At 47.2% G+C, this 18,977-nt stretch overlaps 1 protein-coding gene and 1 long non-coding RNA gene across 4 annotated transcripts in view; one reads left to right on the top strand and one right to left on the bottom strand.

Moving 5' to 3' along the window:
• Ostm1 (osteoclastogenesis associated transmembrane protein 1) overlaps positions 1–18,977 on the bottom strand; it is a 115,553-nt gene that overhangs the window by 10,983 nt on the left and 85,593 nt on the right. For all 3 annotated transcript variants that reach the window (XM_039099031.2, XM_006256577.5, NM_001029925.2), the window contains 2 exons: positions 11,246–11,360; positions 221–318 (listed from right to left, as the gene is read on the bottom strand). In XM_039099031.2, coding sequence (XP_038954959.1) covers positions 221–318; positions 11,246–11,321 — 174 coding nt within the window. In that variant the 5' untranslated portion in view covers positions 11,322–11,360. The remainder of the gene's footprint in view (positions 1–220; positions 319–11,245; positions 11,361–18,977) is intronic.
• LOC134483933 (uncharacterized) lies at positions 2,867–3,361 on the top strand. Its single transcript, XR_010061145.1, has 2 exons — positions 2,867–3,007; positions 3,105–3,361. It is a non-coding gene; the product is annotated as an uncharacterized LOC134483933 (long non-coding RNA).

Here is an 18,977-nt window from a genome sequence, read left to right as displayed (position 1 = left end):
TCTCAGAGATTCGTGGCCTCTGCCCAGTACAGGGCACCTGCTGCCACACTTGGTTCTGAGCTGAAGTTCTGATATTTTCAAGTGGAAAAAAAAATCTAAGATTCTAAGAGTAGAAATAAAGGTTTACTAATTCCTTTATGAGGAGGGAAAAAAAAACCCAAAAACCTGTAAAAAGTCAGAATTACACATTATTCATTCTTGGTAAATCTATATAACTGACCTGCAGGTTATGCTCAAAGCAGGCCAAAGTCTTGTTAAACAGACTGAGGAAGTCCTGGGTGTTATTTGACAGATCCTCACTGTTTTTTGTTAGGCAATCTGTAAAAACAAGGAAACAAACATTATGTAGTCCAGCCTTGCTTACAGATTTATAGAGCTCCACCTGCCTCTGCCTCCCAAGCGCAGGGATTAAAGGCCTGTGTCACCCACCGCACCTAGCAAACAGTTAAAAACTTTAAATAAAATTCAGAAATAAGGAACAGGATAGAGAAATGAAGGAGCCTGCCCAAGATCACACAAGTCCAAAGTCACACAACTGATACATAAAAGGCTGGAATTATTTATAATCAGTATGGCTGTTGGGCCAGCACTCTCAGACACTGCAAGGTGAGTAACACACACATACATACAGATACATACACACATACAAACACACACAACATATGTACACACACACAAACACACACAACATATGTACACACATACAAACACACATACATATACACACATGCATACAGACAATATACATATAGACACATAAACACACATAAGCATACAAACACACACATACACATACATACAAACACACACAAACACACAACACATACATATGCACATACAAACACATACAAACATATACATACACATATGTATAGATACGTACATACAAACACATACATATGCACATACAAACACATATACAGATACAAACACATACACATGCATACAGACACACACATACACACAACACATATATATGCACATACAAACACATGCACACATATACATACATAGACACATAAACACACACACATATATATTACACATATAGACACAAACATACATGCACAGATATACATACATACAGACACATAAACACACACACATACACACACATATATATATGCATATATATATATATATTACACATACAGACACACACATACAAACATACAGGTACAAACACACTCCTAGACTCTGTTAAACAATTAACAATTTCAATACTCAAGAGTGGACGACTGCATGCTGCGGCTCCTCTCTGGGACGAATCTAACACCACCAGTGATTCAGGAAGTCACTGCCACCTGATCAGAAAGATGAAACCTAATCCTGGGTAACAGGGCAGGGCAACGAGCACTTTAACTTCTGTGTGTAAACTTGGGCACTGGATGAATTATAAAACCACACTCCAAAAGCCAGCTAGACTTTGGTGGACTCATAGGCAGACAGACAGATGGACAGACAGTCACATACACACATATACACACATGCACACAGACAATATACACATAAACACACATAAACATACAAACACATACACACAACACATACATATAGACACATACACACATACACATAGACAGACACATAAACACACACATACAAATACAAACACACATACAGACACATAGATAGACAGACACATACACACATATGCATACATGCATACAGACAATATACACAAACACACATAAATATACAAACACATACACATACAATACAAACACACACACATACACACAACACATACATATGCACATATAAACACATACACACATTCACATACATACAGACACATAGATAGACAGATAACACACACACACACACACACACACATACACACACACACACAGCTTGGGCAGGACCCCCTCTGCACCAGTGAACATGGATGGAGACCTTCTTGGCGAAGCTTCTCCAAGATGCTTGGCCTCTGTGACCCCAGGAATCCATAGTTTCTGCAGCCTTATGAACAAATTAAGTGAGAGAAAGAAGGGGACACTGAGACTCACATACAAGTCAGTAAGGCCCCGAAATGGCAAATGTGTTCTCCGAGCGCCTGTATTTCCTTAAGCACGCAATTCTTTTTTACTAATTAAACACAAATTATTCCATATGTCAGTATCCACAAAGTCCACATATTAAAACCCTTTGTTGTTTGTTTGTTGGTCGAGACGGGGTTTTTCTGTGTTGCCCTGGCTGTCCTGGAACTCACTCTGTGGACCAGGCTGGCCTTGAATTTAGAGATCTGGGCTTGCTTTTCTTCCCCAGCGCTGGGATTAAAGGCGTGTGCTGACGCCGCCTGGTTTACTAAGATCTTTTAAGTAATAATATAAGCTCACTTTTCGTGCTATTTTATTAACGCCTTGGCTCCTGGGTCAGGTAGAGCAGACATAAATGAAAACAAGCACAATTATAGACAGGGAACGTTCAGTTAAGATACAGGTCTTTAGGTTGGGCGTTGCTGTCTTACAGAGGAGTGCTAGAAGCAGTTTCCCCGAGGCAGGTGGACACCAGTGTCACAGTGAGTCCTGTCATGCAGACACAGCCAAAGATGGCAGGCGCCGCCCCCCTGGGTACCAGGGAGCAGCAGCACAGAGCATGCTGTTCTGGAGAGCTCTGGCAATTTCTTCTACGCGATACACAAATAAACAACTTCTTTATAAAAATGATTTATGAAGAAGGCTGATCTGAGGAACAAAAGGACATAATGTCTTCTATTTTACTGCTGTTCTCCGTTCCTCTTAAAATAATTGGGGAATTAAGTGAAAAGCCACTGCAGACTGACGGTCTGATTAAGTGCTGTGCTGGCACAGTATGGTTTTTTTTCCAGTAACTGTTAGGCGGTGACATCACAAAGCACAAAGGGGCTCACTTACACGGTGGGGTTAAACGCATCTTCATTATTAGAAGAACCCTGACTTTCTGATACTACACAAAGGAACTCTAGTAAACCCCCTCTAGCCATTGCCGGGAACCGGGAGCAGAAGGTTATGCACAGTGAGAAGCTGTACGCTGTAGAAATTAGTGAGCCAGGGAAGGTGGGGACGACGAAGCTCTCCATACGCACTAAGTGAAGTGGTCATTGTGCTTCTGCCTCATCTCAGACAATCAATGGAGCCTCATCAAGGGCAGATTAGCACAGCTTCTGTCTCCGTGAGGACTCCGGCATCAGCTCAAGAGGCGTTCTCAGGGCTCTAAGGATTCCAGCCAAGCCCTCACACAGAAACCGACTAAATTACGACAGAATTGTGTGCCTTCTTGTCTTCCTTCCCGACCTCCCAGGACTGAGGACTGAACCCTGGTCCCCTATATAAAAGCACCCTGTCACTGAGTACTCTAGGGACAGGGTCTGCACCCCAAACTTCTCGTCTTGCCTCTCCTTCCTGAATGCTGGGATTACAGCGTGTACCACCGAGTCCAGCTGAACATCCTTAGAGATGTGGCATCTATTAGGACTCTGTTCATGATCTCTAGTGGTTTAAAACAAATTTTTAAAAGATTTATTTACATATTACTTACTTATGTTACATGCCTGGTCCCCGAGGGGGTTAGAAGAGGGTGTGAGATTTCGTGGAATTGTTGTCACAGATATCTGTGAGCTGCTGTGAGTGCTGGGAACCAAACCCTGGTCCTGAGAACTGAACCCAGGAACTTAACTGCCAAGCTGTCTTTGCAGCCCCTCTGCTCTTTTTTTTTTAAAGACTCATTTTTATTTTTATGCGTATGAGGGCACTGCATGTAGCCCTGGCACCCTCTGAGGCCAGAAGATGGCGCCAGATGCCCTGGGACTGGAATAAGAGCTGTTCAAAGCTGCTGTGTGGACACTGGGAACTGGACCTGGATCCTCTGCAAGAGCAGCAAATGCTCTTAACCTCTGAGCTGCCTCTTCAGCCCATCCCTGCTGGGGGGCTTGGTTATCTGTTTTAGTATAGAATAGAATTTATTTACGGCATGAAGAGGGAAGTTGAGAGGGTAATAGAAAGAGAGAGATAGAGAGACAGAGACAGAGACACAAAGACACAGAGAGACAGAGACAGAGAGAGACAGAGGCAGAGAGAGAAACAGAGAGAGGGAGACAGAGAGAGACAGAGAGAGACAGAGACAGAGACAGAGTAGAGACTGAGTGGAGAAGGGGGAGAAGGGAGTGGGGAGGGAGGGGTGAGAGGACAGAGCGGGAACAAGAAGGGAAGAGCAAGAGAGCCATCCCTGCTGCTTTAAAAATGAGTTTTATATTGTCACATCCGGTTGTGTCTGGTGTCGCTATGGATTCAAATGCTGCCTCCCCCCCAGGATCTGGTTGTCTCCAACAAACTGACCCTCGTCTTTACCAAGTGCAAACCTTGCTCCCCAATTTAAAACTGTTAGTGAAATAAAAATGGCTACAGCCAATTACTGGGGAGAAGAGAGAGGTAGAGTTTAAGTTACTGGGGTTATAGACTGGGGGAGGGGCAGGCACAAAGAGAAAGGGAGGGAGGAGATAGGGAACAGGAGGTCTCTGTTAGACAAGATAAACCAGGAGGAGCACATGCCCACGTGAAATGGGCCCTGAGAACAGGCTGGCGGAGTAGAAATGACCTGGGAAGACGCCAACACAAGTGTCTGGGGAGCAGAGTTGGGAAGGAACAGTCTAGAGAATAGAAATATAGATTAGGGGGAATCCCCCAGTAGTTGCGCAAAGCCAAATACATAAATCGCAGTCTAAGTCTCGTTCATTTAGAAGCTACACGGGGACAGGAATAACTCACTTGTTTTACAGCACCCCTGTGAGCCCATCTAAGGTAGGGGGATACAAGTTATGCCTGGGAGGCTGAGACAGGAGGTTTGTGAGCCCAACCCAGGGCCAGCCTGAGACACACACTACAGTTACGGGTTGTCTAGAGAGAAAGCGTACACTCCTGAGGCTGGTAGCATGGCTGAGAGGGGAAGGGTGCCAGCCTCTAAGCCTGCAGACCTGAGGTGGATTCCCAGGGGCCCACATAACAAGAGAACTAACCTCACGGAGTACAAAGATCACCACTTTCCGAAAAGCTGAGCAAGCTTCAGAAAATAAGAATTAACAGTGAGACTGTGGTAATTGAGTTTAGAAATACAAAAACTATGTTTAAAATCAGACAAATGAGTCCCTCGACACATAGCTAACACAAGAGAGAGACAGAGAGGAAGAAGGAGGAGGAGAAGGAAGAAGAAGAGGAGGAGGAAGAGGAAGAGGAAGAAGAAGAGGAAGAAGAAGAAAAAGAAGAAGAAAAAGAAGAAGAAAAGAATTCTATTATTGAATAAACCAAAACAGAAGAGTGAAATTTAATGAATTCAGTCTCTTAAAACTCTTTTAATTCCATTTAAAAATTCAACACAGAAATCATGATTAAAACAATGAATCCTATTTAAAATAAGATTAAAACAGTGAACGGGAAAGCATGATTTTTAGTGCATAATCTTGGGAAAGAAAGCATTTGGTCCCTCTGACTTCATCTACATAAAAATGCCATAATTGGAACATTCTGGGCGCTTCTAAGTTTTGTAGAGAGTTTTGAGTGGGAATTAAATGCAGAAAATCCAAAGCAGGTGAATTTACCTCCTCTGAATAAAGGTCAGAACCAAAGAAACCAAAGGCATCCTTTTCTGCCCTGACAGCCGACCTACCCCCTCCCAAAAACACATCCGAACTTTTAGCTCTTTTGTCTGGCTTGTTAATTGATTCTAATTAGGAGATGGTAATCTCTTGAACAACTCGTCTAACAGTTTAGTGGTCCGTTCCTCAGAAGGGCAGTCAAAGCGATGCTTTCAAGATACAATGGCTCAGACAACAAAAGTGGACACAACTACAATTCCAGGCCCAGGGAGGTGGGACAGGAAGACCAGAAGTTCAAGGCCAGCTGGGAATACATGGAGAGTTTGACTCCAGCCAGTGGACTACGTGAAACACTGTCTCAAAAAATTCAAATTGTTTTACATCCCATTTAGAAACTGGAGATTCAGCTGGTAAGAACACTGGCTTCGAGCTAAAGAGATGATTCAGCAGTTAAAAGCACCGACTGCTCTTCTAGAGGTCCTGAGTTCAATTCCCAGCAACCACAGGGTGGCTCACAACCATCTGTAATGGGATCCAATGTCCTTTTCTGGTGTGTCTGAAGACAGCTACAGTGTGCCCACATACATAAAATAAATGAATAAACCTTAGAAGGAAGAAGGAGGAGGAGGAGGAGGAAGAAGAGGAGGAGGAGGAGGAAGAGGAGGAGGAAGAGGAGGAGGAAGAGGAGGAGGAAGAGGAGGAGGAAGAGGAGGAAGAGGAAGAGGAGGAGGAAGAGGAGGAGGAAGAGGAGGAAGAAGAGGAGGAGGAAGAGGAGGAGGAAGAGGAGGAGGAAGAGGAGGAGGAAGAGGAGGAGGAAGAGGAGGAGGAAGAGGAAGGGGGAGGAGGAGAGGAGGAAGAGGAAGAGGAGGAGGAGGAGGAAGAGGAGGAGGAAGAGGAGGAGGAAGAGGAAGGGGAGGAGGAGAGGAGGAAGAGGAAGAGGAGGAGGAGGAGGAGGAAGAGGAGGAGGAAGAGGAGGAGGAAGAGGAGGAGGAAGAGGAGGAGGAAGAGGAAGGGGAGGAGGAGAGGAGGAAGAGGAAGAGGAGGAGGAGGAGGAAGAGGAGGAGGAAGAGGAGGAGGAAGAGGAAGGGGGAGGAGGAGAGGAGGAAGAGGAAGAGGAGGAGGAGGAGGAGGAAGAGGAGGAGGAAGAGGAGGAGGAAGAGGAAGGAGGAGGAGGAGGAGGAGGAGGAGGAGGAGTACAAGGAGAGGAGGAGGAAGAGGAGGAGGAGGACAACAGCAACACTGGTGGCTCTTCCTTCCAGAGGATCTGCCATCAAGTCCTGGCAGTCACCTAGTGGCTTACAGCCATCTGTAACTCTAGTCCCAGGAGAGCTATGCCTTCTTCTGGCCTCCTAAGGCATCAGGCACAGTGCAAGATGTGGTGTATGTGTGTACATGCAGGCAAAAACTCATATACATAAAATAAAAATAATTTTTAAGAGGAGTCCCATATAAAAACCGTCCTAGTGTTTTGTGTACACGTGTGCATGTGTACACGTGTGCATGTGTGCACGTGTGTTCAGGTGTGCACATGTGGTGTCTTCTACCACTCTCTACCTTCTTTGTTGAGATGGTCTCTCCCACGAGCCCCAGAGCTGGCTGGCCTGGCTGGTTCTTGCGCCCTAGGATCCTGCTATCCCTGCCTCCCAGTGCACAGAGCCAGAGAGCCTGGTGGCAGGAGCTCTGCTCCTCATCTTTGCACAGCAAGCACCCACTGAGCCATCCTCCAGCCTCCTACGTTGTTCTGTTCATTTGCTTGTTTGTTTGCTCACTGTTTTGAGACCTCTCATGTAGCCCAGGCTGGCCTCGATTAAACTCTCCTGTAGCCCAGGCTGGCCTTGATTAAACTCTCTGTGTAGCCCAGGCTGGCCTTAATTAAACTCTCCTGTAGCCCAGGCTGGCCTTGACTAAACTCTCCTTGTAGCCCAGGCTGGCCTTGACTAAACTCTCCTTGTAGCCCAGGATGACCTTGATCTTCTGATCTTCCTATCTCTACTCCCATGTGCTGGGACTGTACACGTGTGTCGCCATGCTCAGTTTACATGGGGCTAGAGACAGAGTCCGGGTCTTCAAGAATGTTAGGCAAGCACTCTGTACGTTGATGTCATTATGCAGGTGAAGGCAGACAATATAAAAAGGAGGCCTGTCATTGGACGAGAAGGAAGGGAGGCGGGAACAGAGGTTTTACAAGGGAGAGAGAGGCAGAGAGGAGGAGAACGAGGAGGAAGGAGCTGAGAGAACATGTCGGGAAATGTTAAGATTCCTCTCTGCGCATAGTAACAGGTTGTTATGACCTTATCAATTGGATCAGAGGATACTGTGTGATGTGTTCTTTCGTGTGGCGACTTAATCGAGTTCAAGAGAGTGTATGGTGGCGGGACGCACTGGCCCACCACAGAATTGGGATGTGTACGTCTGGCATGGTAACAACCTGCCCTGGGAACTAGATGGGTAGAGAGATTGCCACGGGCTCAGAGAGTCCTTGGGGGCAGCGTGCAGCCGCTGAGATAAATTAGCACTACTTCCAATGGCCTGTGGAGCTGCAACAGCTCTCTGCCAATGGAGCCGCATCCCCAACCCCTACCTGACTTTTTAAAGGGCTCTTCATTCTATGTATGATGGGAATTTTCAATTTTGGCCGTGGCGGTGACAAATGCCTATAATCCGATCAATCAGGAGGCTGGGAGCCCCAGGCCACCAGCCACACGCAGCCATTGCTAATGACAGCCTGGTGCTGCATCGCCTGTGGGATGAGTGGGGATCAGGTCGTCCCTAGACACATACGAAGCTCAAGGCCAGCCTGGCCTACATATAAAATGTCACACACAAAACAGCAGCAACAACAAAAAGACCCCACACAACAAAGAAAAGAATGGTTCTGTCAGCTAAGCCATCTTCCCAATTTCCAGAAGGAACGAGAAGATACAAGATACGGAACGAGGAGACAACTGCCATTGCAGCATGGTGGACTGGCAGCAGAGAAGACCTGGAGTTAAGTAAGTTCCATGCTGAGTGGGGTTTTGTGTGTGTGCTTTGTTTCTTGTTTTGTTTTCTAGTTGGGTACAGTGACGCATGCTGTTACGTTAATTCTAGTCCCCTGATGGCTGAAACAGGAGGACACTGAATTTGAGGACAGCCTGGGCTACACATCAAATTCAAGACCAGTCTAGGGTATGTAGCAAGATCCTGTCTCAAAAAAGCCAAAGAAAACAACAAAAATTTTTGGCAAGCATGGTGTAATTCAGAACTTGGAAGGCAGAGGCCAGTCTGGTCTACAATGAATTCCAAGCCAGCCAAGGTTACATAGTGAGAATCTGTCTCAAAAAGAATAAATCAAAAAAAAAAAAAAAATGAACCAGCTGTTACAGGTTCAAATCTAAAGTATTCCTCTTATACGAGCTCATGCAAACACTTGTTCCCTGGATATTTTCTTTTCTTTTTTTTTTTTTTCAGAGCTGGGGACCGAACCCAGGGCCTTGCGGTTGCTAGGCAAGCGCTCTACCACTGAGCTAAATCCCCAAACCCCCCTGGATATTTTCTAATGCTGAAAAATATTTTTTGTGTTCCCAAAACTCACTTCAATCATATTTACAAAAGGAATTTTCACTCAAAAAAAAGTAAAGTTTGGGGGTCATGGCACCTTTAAGAGGTGGGGCCTGGCTTACAGAAATAGGAGCCCGCCTTTGAAGGTTACAGCTGAACCTGGTTCCCTGGGTCCAGTATAGTCCTCTGCAATCACGGGATGACATGTCTGCATAATGACACGTCTGCACAAGCATGACATGTCTGCAGTCACATGATGACATGTCTGCAGTCACATGATAACATGTCTACACTGATATGACATGTCTGCAGTTACATGATATGTCTGTAATCATGTGATGATGTCTGTCATCACATAACATGTCTGTACTAACATGACATGTCTGCAGTCACATGATAACATGTCTACACTGACATGACATGTCTGCAGTTACATATGTCTGTAATCATGTGATGTCTGTCATCACATAACATGTCTGTACTAACATGACATGTCTGTAGTCATGTGATGACATGTTTGCAGTACTAGGACATGTGTGCAGTCATGTGATGACATCTGCACTAGCATGACACGTCTGCAGTCACATGATGACATGTCTACACTGACATGACATGTCTGCAGTCACATGATAACATGTCTGCAGTCATGTGATGACATGTTTGCAGTAATAGGACATGTCTGCAGTCATGTGATGACGACCACTTCACATTCTGGCTCCACAGACAAAGCCACTCACACTACTTCGTCCCCCTCCATGATGGACCCTCTTCATGGACACAACCTCTCTGCAACTAATAGCTAAGGTAAACCTTTCTGGTTGCCACTTGTTTCTGTCACGCTTTGTCACAGCAATGAGAAATGGCTAATACCTTCGCTGCTCCTTGCTGCCTTTAACTTTGCACATGTATTTTTAAAGCCCAAGGAATCATAAAACCCTCTCTTAATATCATGCTGACATCCCAAGAAGTATGGCGATGTTGGCTCGTATCCATCAAAGTTCTACCTTCCTCATCTGACTTCATCTCCCTGAGGGTTTCCAGGACCCTAAAATCCCCACTTTCCCCTCACACTCTGTACCTCTGCCCCTCTGTCTCTCTTTCTGCCCTGTCTTTCACCTCAGCTCCACCCAATGGAACCATGCCAGCCTTGAAGCCTCAGTTCAAAGGACACTGCTGGCTGATTTCTCCTTCGGAGACTCTATAACGTTGTTATTTACTTCTCTGAGGTATATTTGTAGCGATATCTTTCTCCCTGAGCTGTAGACAGTGGAAGGTAGGGTCGGTCATAAGGACACAGTTGATGCTGAGGGAGAGTTTAAGGTGAAATAATGGTGTAAGTCTTTCCAAAGGATACTTCAAATATGTGTCACTATTACACAAGACTATCTGATCTACAAAGCTGTCAGAGCGGATGGTAGCTCCCCTCCTCTCCCCCTACCCCATCCCTTCTTTCCCTTCCCCTTTCCCCTTCCCCCCTCCTCCTTCCCCTTCCCCCTCTCCCACCCCCTCTTCCCCTTCCCTCCTTCCTCCCTTTCCTCCTTCCCCTTCCCCTTCTCCCCTCCCCCTCTTTCTCCTCTTTCCCCCTTCCCCCTTCCTCCCCTCCCCCTCCCCCTCTCCCACCCCCTCTCCCCCTTCCTCCCTCTCCTCCTTCCCTTTCCCCCTCTCCCCTCCCCCTCTCTCTCCTCTTTCCCCCTTCTCCCTTCCTCCTCTTCCCCCTCCTCTCCCTTCTCCCTCTCTCCCCCACCTCTCCCCCCCTCTCTCCCTCCGCCCCCCTCTTCCCCCTCTCTCTCTTACCCCTCCCCGTCTCCCCAATTAGAAATATCATAATTATCATGTTAAACAGTTATTACACGTTCTGCTATTTTCCCCAAGATAGAGATGAGGAAACTAAAGTTCCATTCGACAAAGTTAACTGCCCCACAGCTGACATCCAGCAAATGTCCGCCTGACCTCGGAGCTCTGTGATCTGCTACACATTTCTGGCTGGCAGGACCCACCCAGGTGACAATGACTAACACGCAGCTCAAACTCAGTGACCAATGTGGTTTCGGCTATTTTAAAGTTCACCGAAATCCAATCTGAGGACGTCTGTTACTGAACCACATCAGCCGAGCAGGCACAAGCACGGAGACTCACTTGCACAGTTCGCCTCCTTCCACGTGCTGTTGAAGAACTCAGAGACCATCACAACTATCTGCATTCTGTCCGCCATCAGGAGACTTCCTGCACAGCGCTGGCTCTCGGAGGCGTTCTGCAACAGCAACAACAAAGGAAGATACAATCTGAGGATTCAGACTTTCCAGGAAAATTGTAGCCCATGAAAGCCATAAAACAGTTAAGATATTTATTAGAAACCATTAGAGATTTTGTCTGATATGATCTGGTAGTAACAGCAATAATAATAAAAACGTCAGGAAGACAAGTATCTATCTAACATGTATCCCTGCAGGGCTCTGGGTGAAGGAAGAGCTTAACAGCCGAGCCGTCTCTCCAGCCCCATCTTTGCTTCTTGACTGTTTCTGTGGTCAACTTCAACTTCTTAATTCCGACTTGTGAGTGTGTCGCAATCTCTCATTTTGTATGCACGGGAAAACTTCCAGAATGCGGGTGACAAAATGTAGCAATGGTTATTTCTAGATGATGGAGCATGACAAATTTTTATCTTCACTTTTGCTTCTCTTTCGCTGTCGAAACTTTTGTACAGTAAATATATTATTTATATAATACTTTTAATCTGTTCCCAAACCTTTGGCTTCATCTTTGGGTAATTTTTGGTCCAGAATCTTTTCTGCGAGAAAATTCAGTAATTCTTCCACATAAACCCAAGAGTTTGTATTCAAATAGAAAAACATGTCTTCCAAAGACCATTTAATCGTGAAAGAGACTCACGCTATGCAAACTAAAAACCTGAGATCCTGACATCTTGAGCCTCATCTACTTCCTATCCCTGCTGCCATAAGTGGGGCCCTGAGTCCTGGGCCCTTCCTTCTTTCAAAGCCACTTAACTCCTGTTTGCAGGCATTACAAGAATGCTGGTGTTTCAAGGACTGGGAAGTGTCAGAGAAGCCATTTATACTGTGCTTCAAGGACCTGCCTGCAAACACAGAGGCGGGGAATGGCACCATGGGCTGAGAGAGACCATGGGAGCAGCGGAGAGAGAACTGACCAGCCATGCGGAGTGACAAGAATCACACGGATTCATCTGAGGACTCATCGCCTGTGCACTAACGAGATGCATCTAAGAGAGCGCTTGCTTTTGTCTCTTGTTTTCTTAAATACTGTGTGTGTGTGTGTGTGTGTATGTGTATGTGTGTGTGCGTGCATGTGTGTATGTGTGTGTGTCTATGTGTGTGCGTGCATGTGTGTGTATGTGTGTGTGTCTGTGTGTGTGCGTGCATGTGTGTATGTGTGTGTGTCTGTGTGTGTGTCTGTGTGTGTGTGTGCATGTGTGTGTGTGTGTGTGTGTGTGCATGAGGGTCAGTTCGCTCCCTGCTGGGTAGGTTCCTGGCATCGCCCTAACCTAGACAAAGTGGCCCAGTTAGGAGAACAGAATCCACAAACAGGCAACAGAGTCAGGGGCAGCACCCACCCCACCCTACTCCAATAAAACATTTCTGAGCTCCTTTCCTGGAACTGTTTCAGAGGAATAAGAATAAATACAAGTTCTCTGTTGTTGCATATGTGTATGTATAGATATGAATTTCGTGTGTGTGTGTGTGTGTGTGTGTGTGTGTGTGTGTGTGAGAGAGAGAGAGAGAGAGACAGAGACAGAGACAGAGACAGAGACAGAGACAGAGACAGAGAGTGATGTGCAGTTACCTGAGCATAAGCAGCTGTCTGCAGAGGCCAGAGGGCATCAGGTCCATTGCTCTATGGCTCTGGCCTTATTCTCTGAGTTAGGGTCTCTCACTAAGGCTGGAACTAGTCTTCGGCAGGTGGATGGCAGCCAGCAGCCCCAGCCAGTTTCCCGCCTCTACTCCCTATGCCTGGGTTCCGGGTGCATGCGGTCACGCCCACCGTTTTGCACGGGTGCTGAGAAGTCGAACTTTATGCCTGTACAGCAGGTCCTCTTCCCCACTGAGCCATTTGTCCCACTCCTTTATTCTTTGGTCCTGTTACTTATGTGGTCCTGGGGACCGCATGTGTGCTCGGCCAGCATGCAAACCTCAGGCTGCTTCTTCAACCTTGTGGTTTTTCCTTTGAGACAATCTCAGGCTAACCTCAAACTTGGGATCCTCTTGGCGCAACCTCCTGGGTCCTGGGGTTATAAGAATGCATTCCCATATCCGTCTCCTTTATTGAGTCCTTACTGGAGCTTGCCCAGGGATGAGCCTAGGTCATGACGTGATAGTCTTGGGAGCTGACCTAACTCCTAAACTGGGGCTCAATTCCATAACCGTGGGCCCTACACTTCCTACAGTAAACGAAAGAACACACGCTTTCCCGGGATCACAGTGCCCAGCACAGTCACTGAGAAGTGGTATTCCATCCAGCCGCCTTGCTGTCAACCCCAAGTGCGCTGGGAGAGTCTGTTTGAGTGGATGTGGGCACGTAGCTGCTTGGCCACTTAAAAATCACTACGGGGTGGATGAGATGGCCCTGTGGAAAAGGCAGTGCCCTCAAACCTAACAGGCAGGATCCAAGCCCTAGGCCTCATGGTGAAAACACCGAACTGTGTCCCACAAGCTGTCCTCTTTCCTCCATGCGTGTCCCATGACATGGGTACCCACATAGGCACACCCTATCTACACAGATAAATACGCCTCTCTCTAACTCAACAGGCAGGTGCAATTTGTAAAAATCCCTGTACTGTCGCCAGCTGTGGCACAGTTCGGTTGAGGACACAAACGAAGCAAGTGGGAGACAGTTGGAGAGAGTTCATGGAGAATCCAGAATTTGAACTAAGCTCTGTTCTGGGAAAGGAAAGAGAACTCTAAGACAGCATAAAGCGACCACAGGGTGAAAGTGGTGTTGACGTGTGGCGTGTGGGCGCTGTCTGGAAGCAGCAGGTACAATCAGAACCCAGCGTCACTGTGGATATGTTGGGAGGAGGTAGGGAAAGTCCTTAAGGGTCAAGCAAAAGAAAAGTATGTTCCCAGGGCTGGAGAGAGGCTTAGCATCTGCTGTGCCTCCAAGGACTTGGGCTTGGTTCCCAGCACCCACATGGTGATATACAACAGACTGTCACTCCAGTTCTAGGGGATTCAGTGTCTTCTGCTCTCCATGGGAACCAGGACTTGTAAGCAGTACAGAGTCATACATACAGGCAAAACACCCACTGCCTCAGTCAGGGTTTCACTGCTGTGAGCAGACACCATGACCAAGGCAACTCTTATAAGGACAACATTTAATTGGGGCTGGCCTACAGATTCAGAGGTTCAGTCCACTATCATCAAGGCAGGGAACATGGCAGCATCCAGGCAGACATGGCACAGGAGGAGCTGAGAGTTCTACATCTTCATCTGAAGGCTGCTAGTGGAAGACTGGCTTCCAGGGAGCTAGGATGAGGGTCTTAAAGCCACACCCACAGTGACACACCTACTCCAACAAGGCCACACCTACTCCAACAAGGCCACACCTACTCCAACAAGGCCACACCTACCCCAACAAAGCCACACCTACTCCAACAAGGCCACACCTACTCCAACAAGGCCACACCTACCCCAACAAGCCCACACCTACCCCAACAAGGCCACACCTCCCAATAGTGCTACTCCCTGGGCTGAGCATAAAGAAACCATTACACTCACCCTATAAAAGTGTTTTGTGTGAAACGTGCTGTAGTGTTTTGAATTTGCTTGGCCCGGGAGTGGTCTCAGAGTATCACACCACTCTTCCTCCCAGCTCTATGAAATAGGTAGTGTTGCCCTCTGAACGGACAGCCTGCTTCTCCTATTGAGTGACCTCGAGTAGGGTCCTCAACCTCTGTTAGGCTCAGTCTCTTAAAGCGTGGTATCTCCCTGTGTGAATCTAGGGTTTACGTCTGGAAATCAATTCCTGTAGGAAAGAAACTTCACATGGTCTTTATAGTCTCAACACATAGCACAATGGCCCAAACTTACTGGTCCTTATTTATATTTTAAGATATTACTGTGCTGATCTGTCACGGTCATAACCATCTGGGCAGAAGACTAGACATCAGGAAGGTAACCACGCACTGTCATCATGGCTGCACCTACGAAGATGGATGAGGCCATCAACAAAACACACACACACACACACACACCACACACTCACACACACATACACACACACTCACACACACATACACACACCACACACACACACCATACACTCACACATACACACACACACCACACACACCACACACACCACACACACATACACACACACACTCACACACTCACACACATACACACATACACACACACATACACACACACACCACACACTCACACACACATACACACACATACACACTACACACACACACCACATACACACACACTCACACATACACACACACCACACACTCACACACATACACACATACACACACACACCACACACACACACACATACACACACATACACACTACACACACACACCACATACACACACACTCACACATACACACACACACCACACACTCACACACACATACACACACACTCACACACACATACACACACCACACACACCATACACTCACACATACACACACACACCACACACACCACACACACCACACACACACATACACATACATACACACACACACTCACACACTCACACACATACACACATACACACACACACACACCACACACACACCATACACTCACACACACACACCACACACACACACACACACACACACACACACACACAGATGAGGGAGAGGCAGACTTTTTTTTTTACAATTAATCTATAACCCCCAACTCCATACCTTACTTTATAGCCATTCCGTATCCCTGCATTCCCTGCTACGCAGATGACAGGACCCATCCTAACTCGAGAGAAGGCCCTGCCTCCTATGTGGCAAAGAAGATCACTCCGACTTGCCTGCCTCTCCGCCACAGAAGAGAAAGAGCCCCCACTTTGTGGGTGCTCTAGGTCTTATCGACTCCCCCTCTCCTAATCCCTGGCCTACTGTGTTCACCTCTGCAAGGTGTTCCTTTACCCTCCCTGCAGGAGACTCTCCATTAGTGCTTAGCAGAGTGATAGGCACAGCCGGATGCTTGTGGTCCAAGCTCCTAAGGATGCCGGATGCTGACACAGGAGAATCACTTGGGCCAAGCAGCTCAAGATCAACACGGATGACAGGAAATACACACACACACACACACACACACACACACACACACATGCATACACACATGCACACATGCACACATATACACATACACATACATAATACACATACACACATATACACATAAACACACATAATACACATACACACACATATATACACATACATACACACATACACATATATACATACACACATACACATAAACACATACACACACATATATAACACATGCATACACATATATACACATATACACATGCATACACATACATACACATATACACACAGATATACATACACATACACACATATACACCCACACATACACATACGTATACACACATACACATGCACACATACACACACGGGGGAGGGCAGGGAATACATATATATTACATACAAACAAAATATTTTAGTGCGTTTCCTGTCTCCCTCCATAGGACCTCAGAAGAAGGAAGGACAGGGTTGAGGGGAGGGGTAAAGACACAGAAAGGAAATCCTAAGCCCTGCATTAGCATCACAACCGGTTACTGACTATTTCTCCTTCAGGGCCGCTCTTCCCACCCGTTTTCTTCCTTTGCTGTTGAACCCACTCTAACCCTGGTGTCTGCCATCAGAACCCCTTGTGTCTTACCCTAGTGCGAATGTTGACAGTCACACTTCCAACTCCCTCAGCAGCTTCTGACCCACGTAACCTGTCTGCCCTTGTCCTCAGTCTCCCCTCTTTCCTGCTCTTCCTGTGCAGTCTGCTCTGACAGGGTTCACGGCTCAGCATCCCCACCCGTTCTTTCTGTGACACAGTATCCATGACTTTGTAGGCAGGAGGGTACACAGTTGGTACGCAGAGGGCAGCTTTAAGGGAGCAGGTTCTTCCCTTCCACCTTGTGGGTTGTAGGCCTGAACTGGGGTTACTGGGCCTGGCTATTGGTTGATGCCCATGGTTCTAATTACTAGAGCTTGGGGTTCACTTTCATTTTTTCAGATTTGTTTATTTTGTTTGATGTATATAAGTGTTTTGCCTGCAAGCATTCATGCTCACTATGTATATACAGTGCCTGCAGAGATCAGGAGAGGGCGTCAGATGCCCTGGACGGTTGTGAGCCACCACGTGGGTGCTGGGAATGGAAGCAGCGCCCTCTGCAGGAGCAGCCATTGCTCTTAACCCCTGAGCCATCTCTAGCCCACTGGGATCTTTTTTATTTTTTAAAGCCTCATAATTCCACAGCATCTACATACATAAGGAAAACATCCACAGCCTCAAACACTCAAGGTTAGCATTGTGCATGGGCATTTCGCCCATGAGAAGCCTTGTTATTTAAGTTTTTTTTTTTTTAAAGAAAAGGCAGCTGGAAATTATGAAATTTGCAGAAAAATTGATGGAACTGAAAAATCAGGTATTAAAGTGAAATGACACATGTTCTCTCCCATGCATACCTAGCCTTTCATGTTTACATCTGTGTGTTAGCGTGGAGGGAGTGTTGACCAGAGGCCAGGAAATCAGGAATCAGGAAGGAGCCCATAATATGGGGTACAAAAAGAAGCTAAAGGGAAGGGGTAGGGTAACTGACCACATATGATGTGAGAGTACAAGGGTAACACTGGGGGTGGGGGTCACAGAGGGTGGGAGGGGACAACAGAGAGGGAGGGGGTCATAGTGGTGGGAGGGGACAACAGAGAGGGAGGGGGTCATAGTGGTGGGAGGGGACCACAGAGGGGGGAGAGGTCATAGTGGTTAGAGGGGACAAAAGGGGGGGAAGGGTCATAGATGGTGGGAGAGGACAACAGAGAGGGGGTCACAAATGGTGGGAAGGGATAACAGAGAGGGAGGGGGTCATAGATGGGGAGAAGGGACAACAGAGGGGGATCATAGATGGTGGGAGGGAAAAACAGAGAGGGGGTCATAGATGGTGGGAGGGGACAACAGAGAGGGGAAAGGTCATAGATGGTGGGAGGGGACAAGAAGAGGGGAAGGTCATAGATGATGGGAGGGGACAACAGAGGGGGAGGTGGTGATAGTGGTGAGAGGGTACAACAGAGAGGGAAGGGGAGTCATAGGTAGTGGGAAGGGATAACAGAGAGGGAGGGAGTCATAGATGGTGGGAGGGGACAATTGAGGGGAGGGGGTCATAGTAGTGGGAGGGGAAAACAGAGGGGGGTGAAGGGTCATAGATGGTGGGAGGGGATAGTAGAGAGGGAGGGGGTCATAGATCATGGGAGGGTACAACAGAGGGGGGTCACAGATGGTGGGAGGGGACAACAGAGGGGGAGGGGGTCAAAGTGGTAAGAGGGTACAACAGAGAGGGGGATAGTGAAAGGGGTGGGAGGGGATAATAGAGAGGGAGGGGTCATAGATGGTAGGAGGTGCAACAGAGAGGGAGGGGATCATATGGTGGAAAGGGAAAACAGAGGCGGGGTGAAGGGTCATAGATGATGGGGGGGGACCAGAGAAGGGGGAAAGGTCATAGATGGTGGAAGGGGACAACAGGGGGCAAGGGTGAAGGATGGTGGGAGAGTACAACAGAGAAGGGGTCATAGATGGTGGGAGGGGACAACAGAGGGGTGGTCATAGTGGTGGGAGGGGACAACAG

Source organism: Rattus norvegicus, chromosome 20, assembly GCF_036323735.1.
Source record: "Rattus norvegicus strain BN/NHsdMcwi chromosome 20, GRCr8, whole genome shotgun sequence".
Taxonomy (NCBI): domain Eukaryota; kingdom Metazoa; phylum Chordata; class Mammalia; order Rodentia; family Muridae; genus Rattus; species Rattus norvegicus.
Note: the sequence above shows the minus strand (reverse complement) of the source record. Positions and strands in the feature narration are given on the sequence as shown.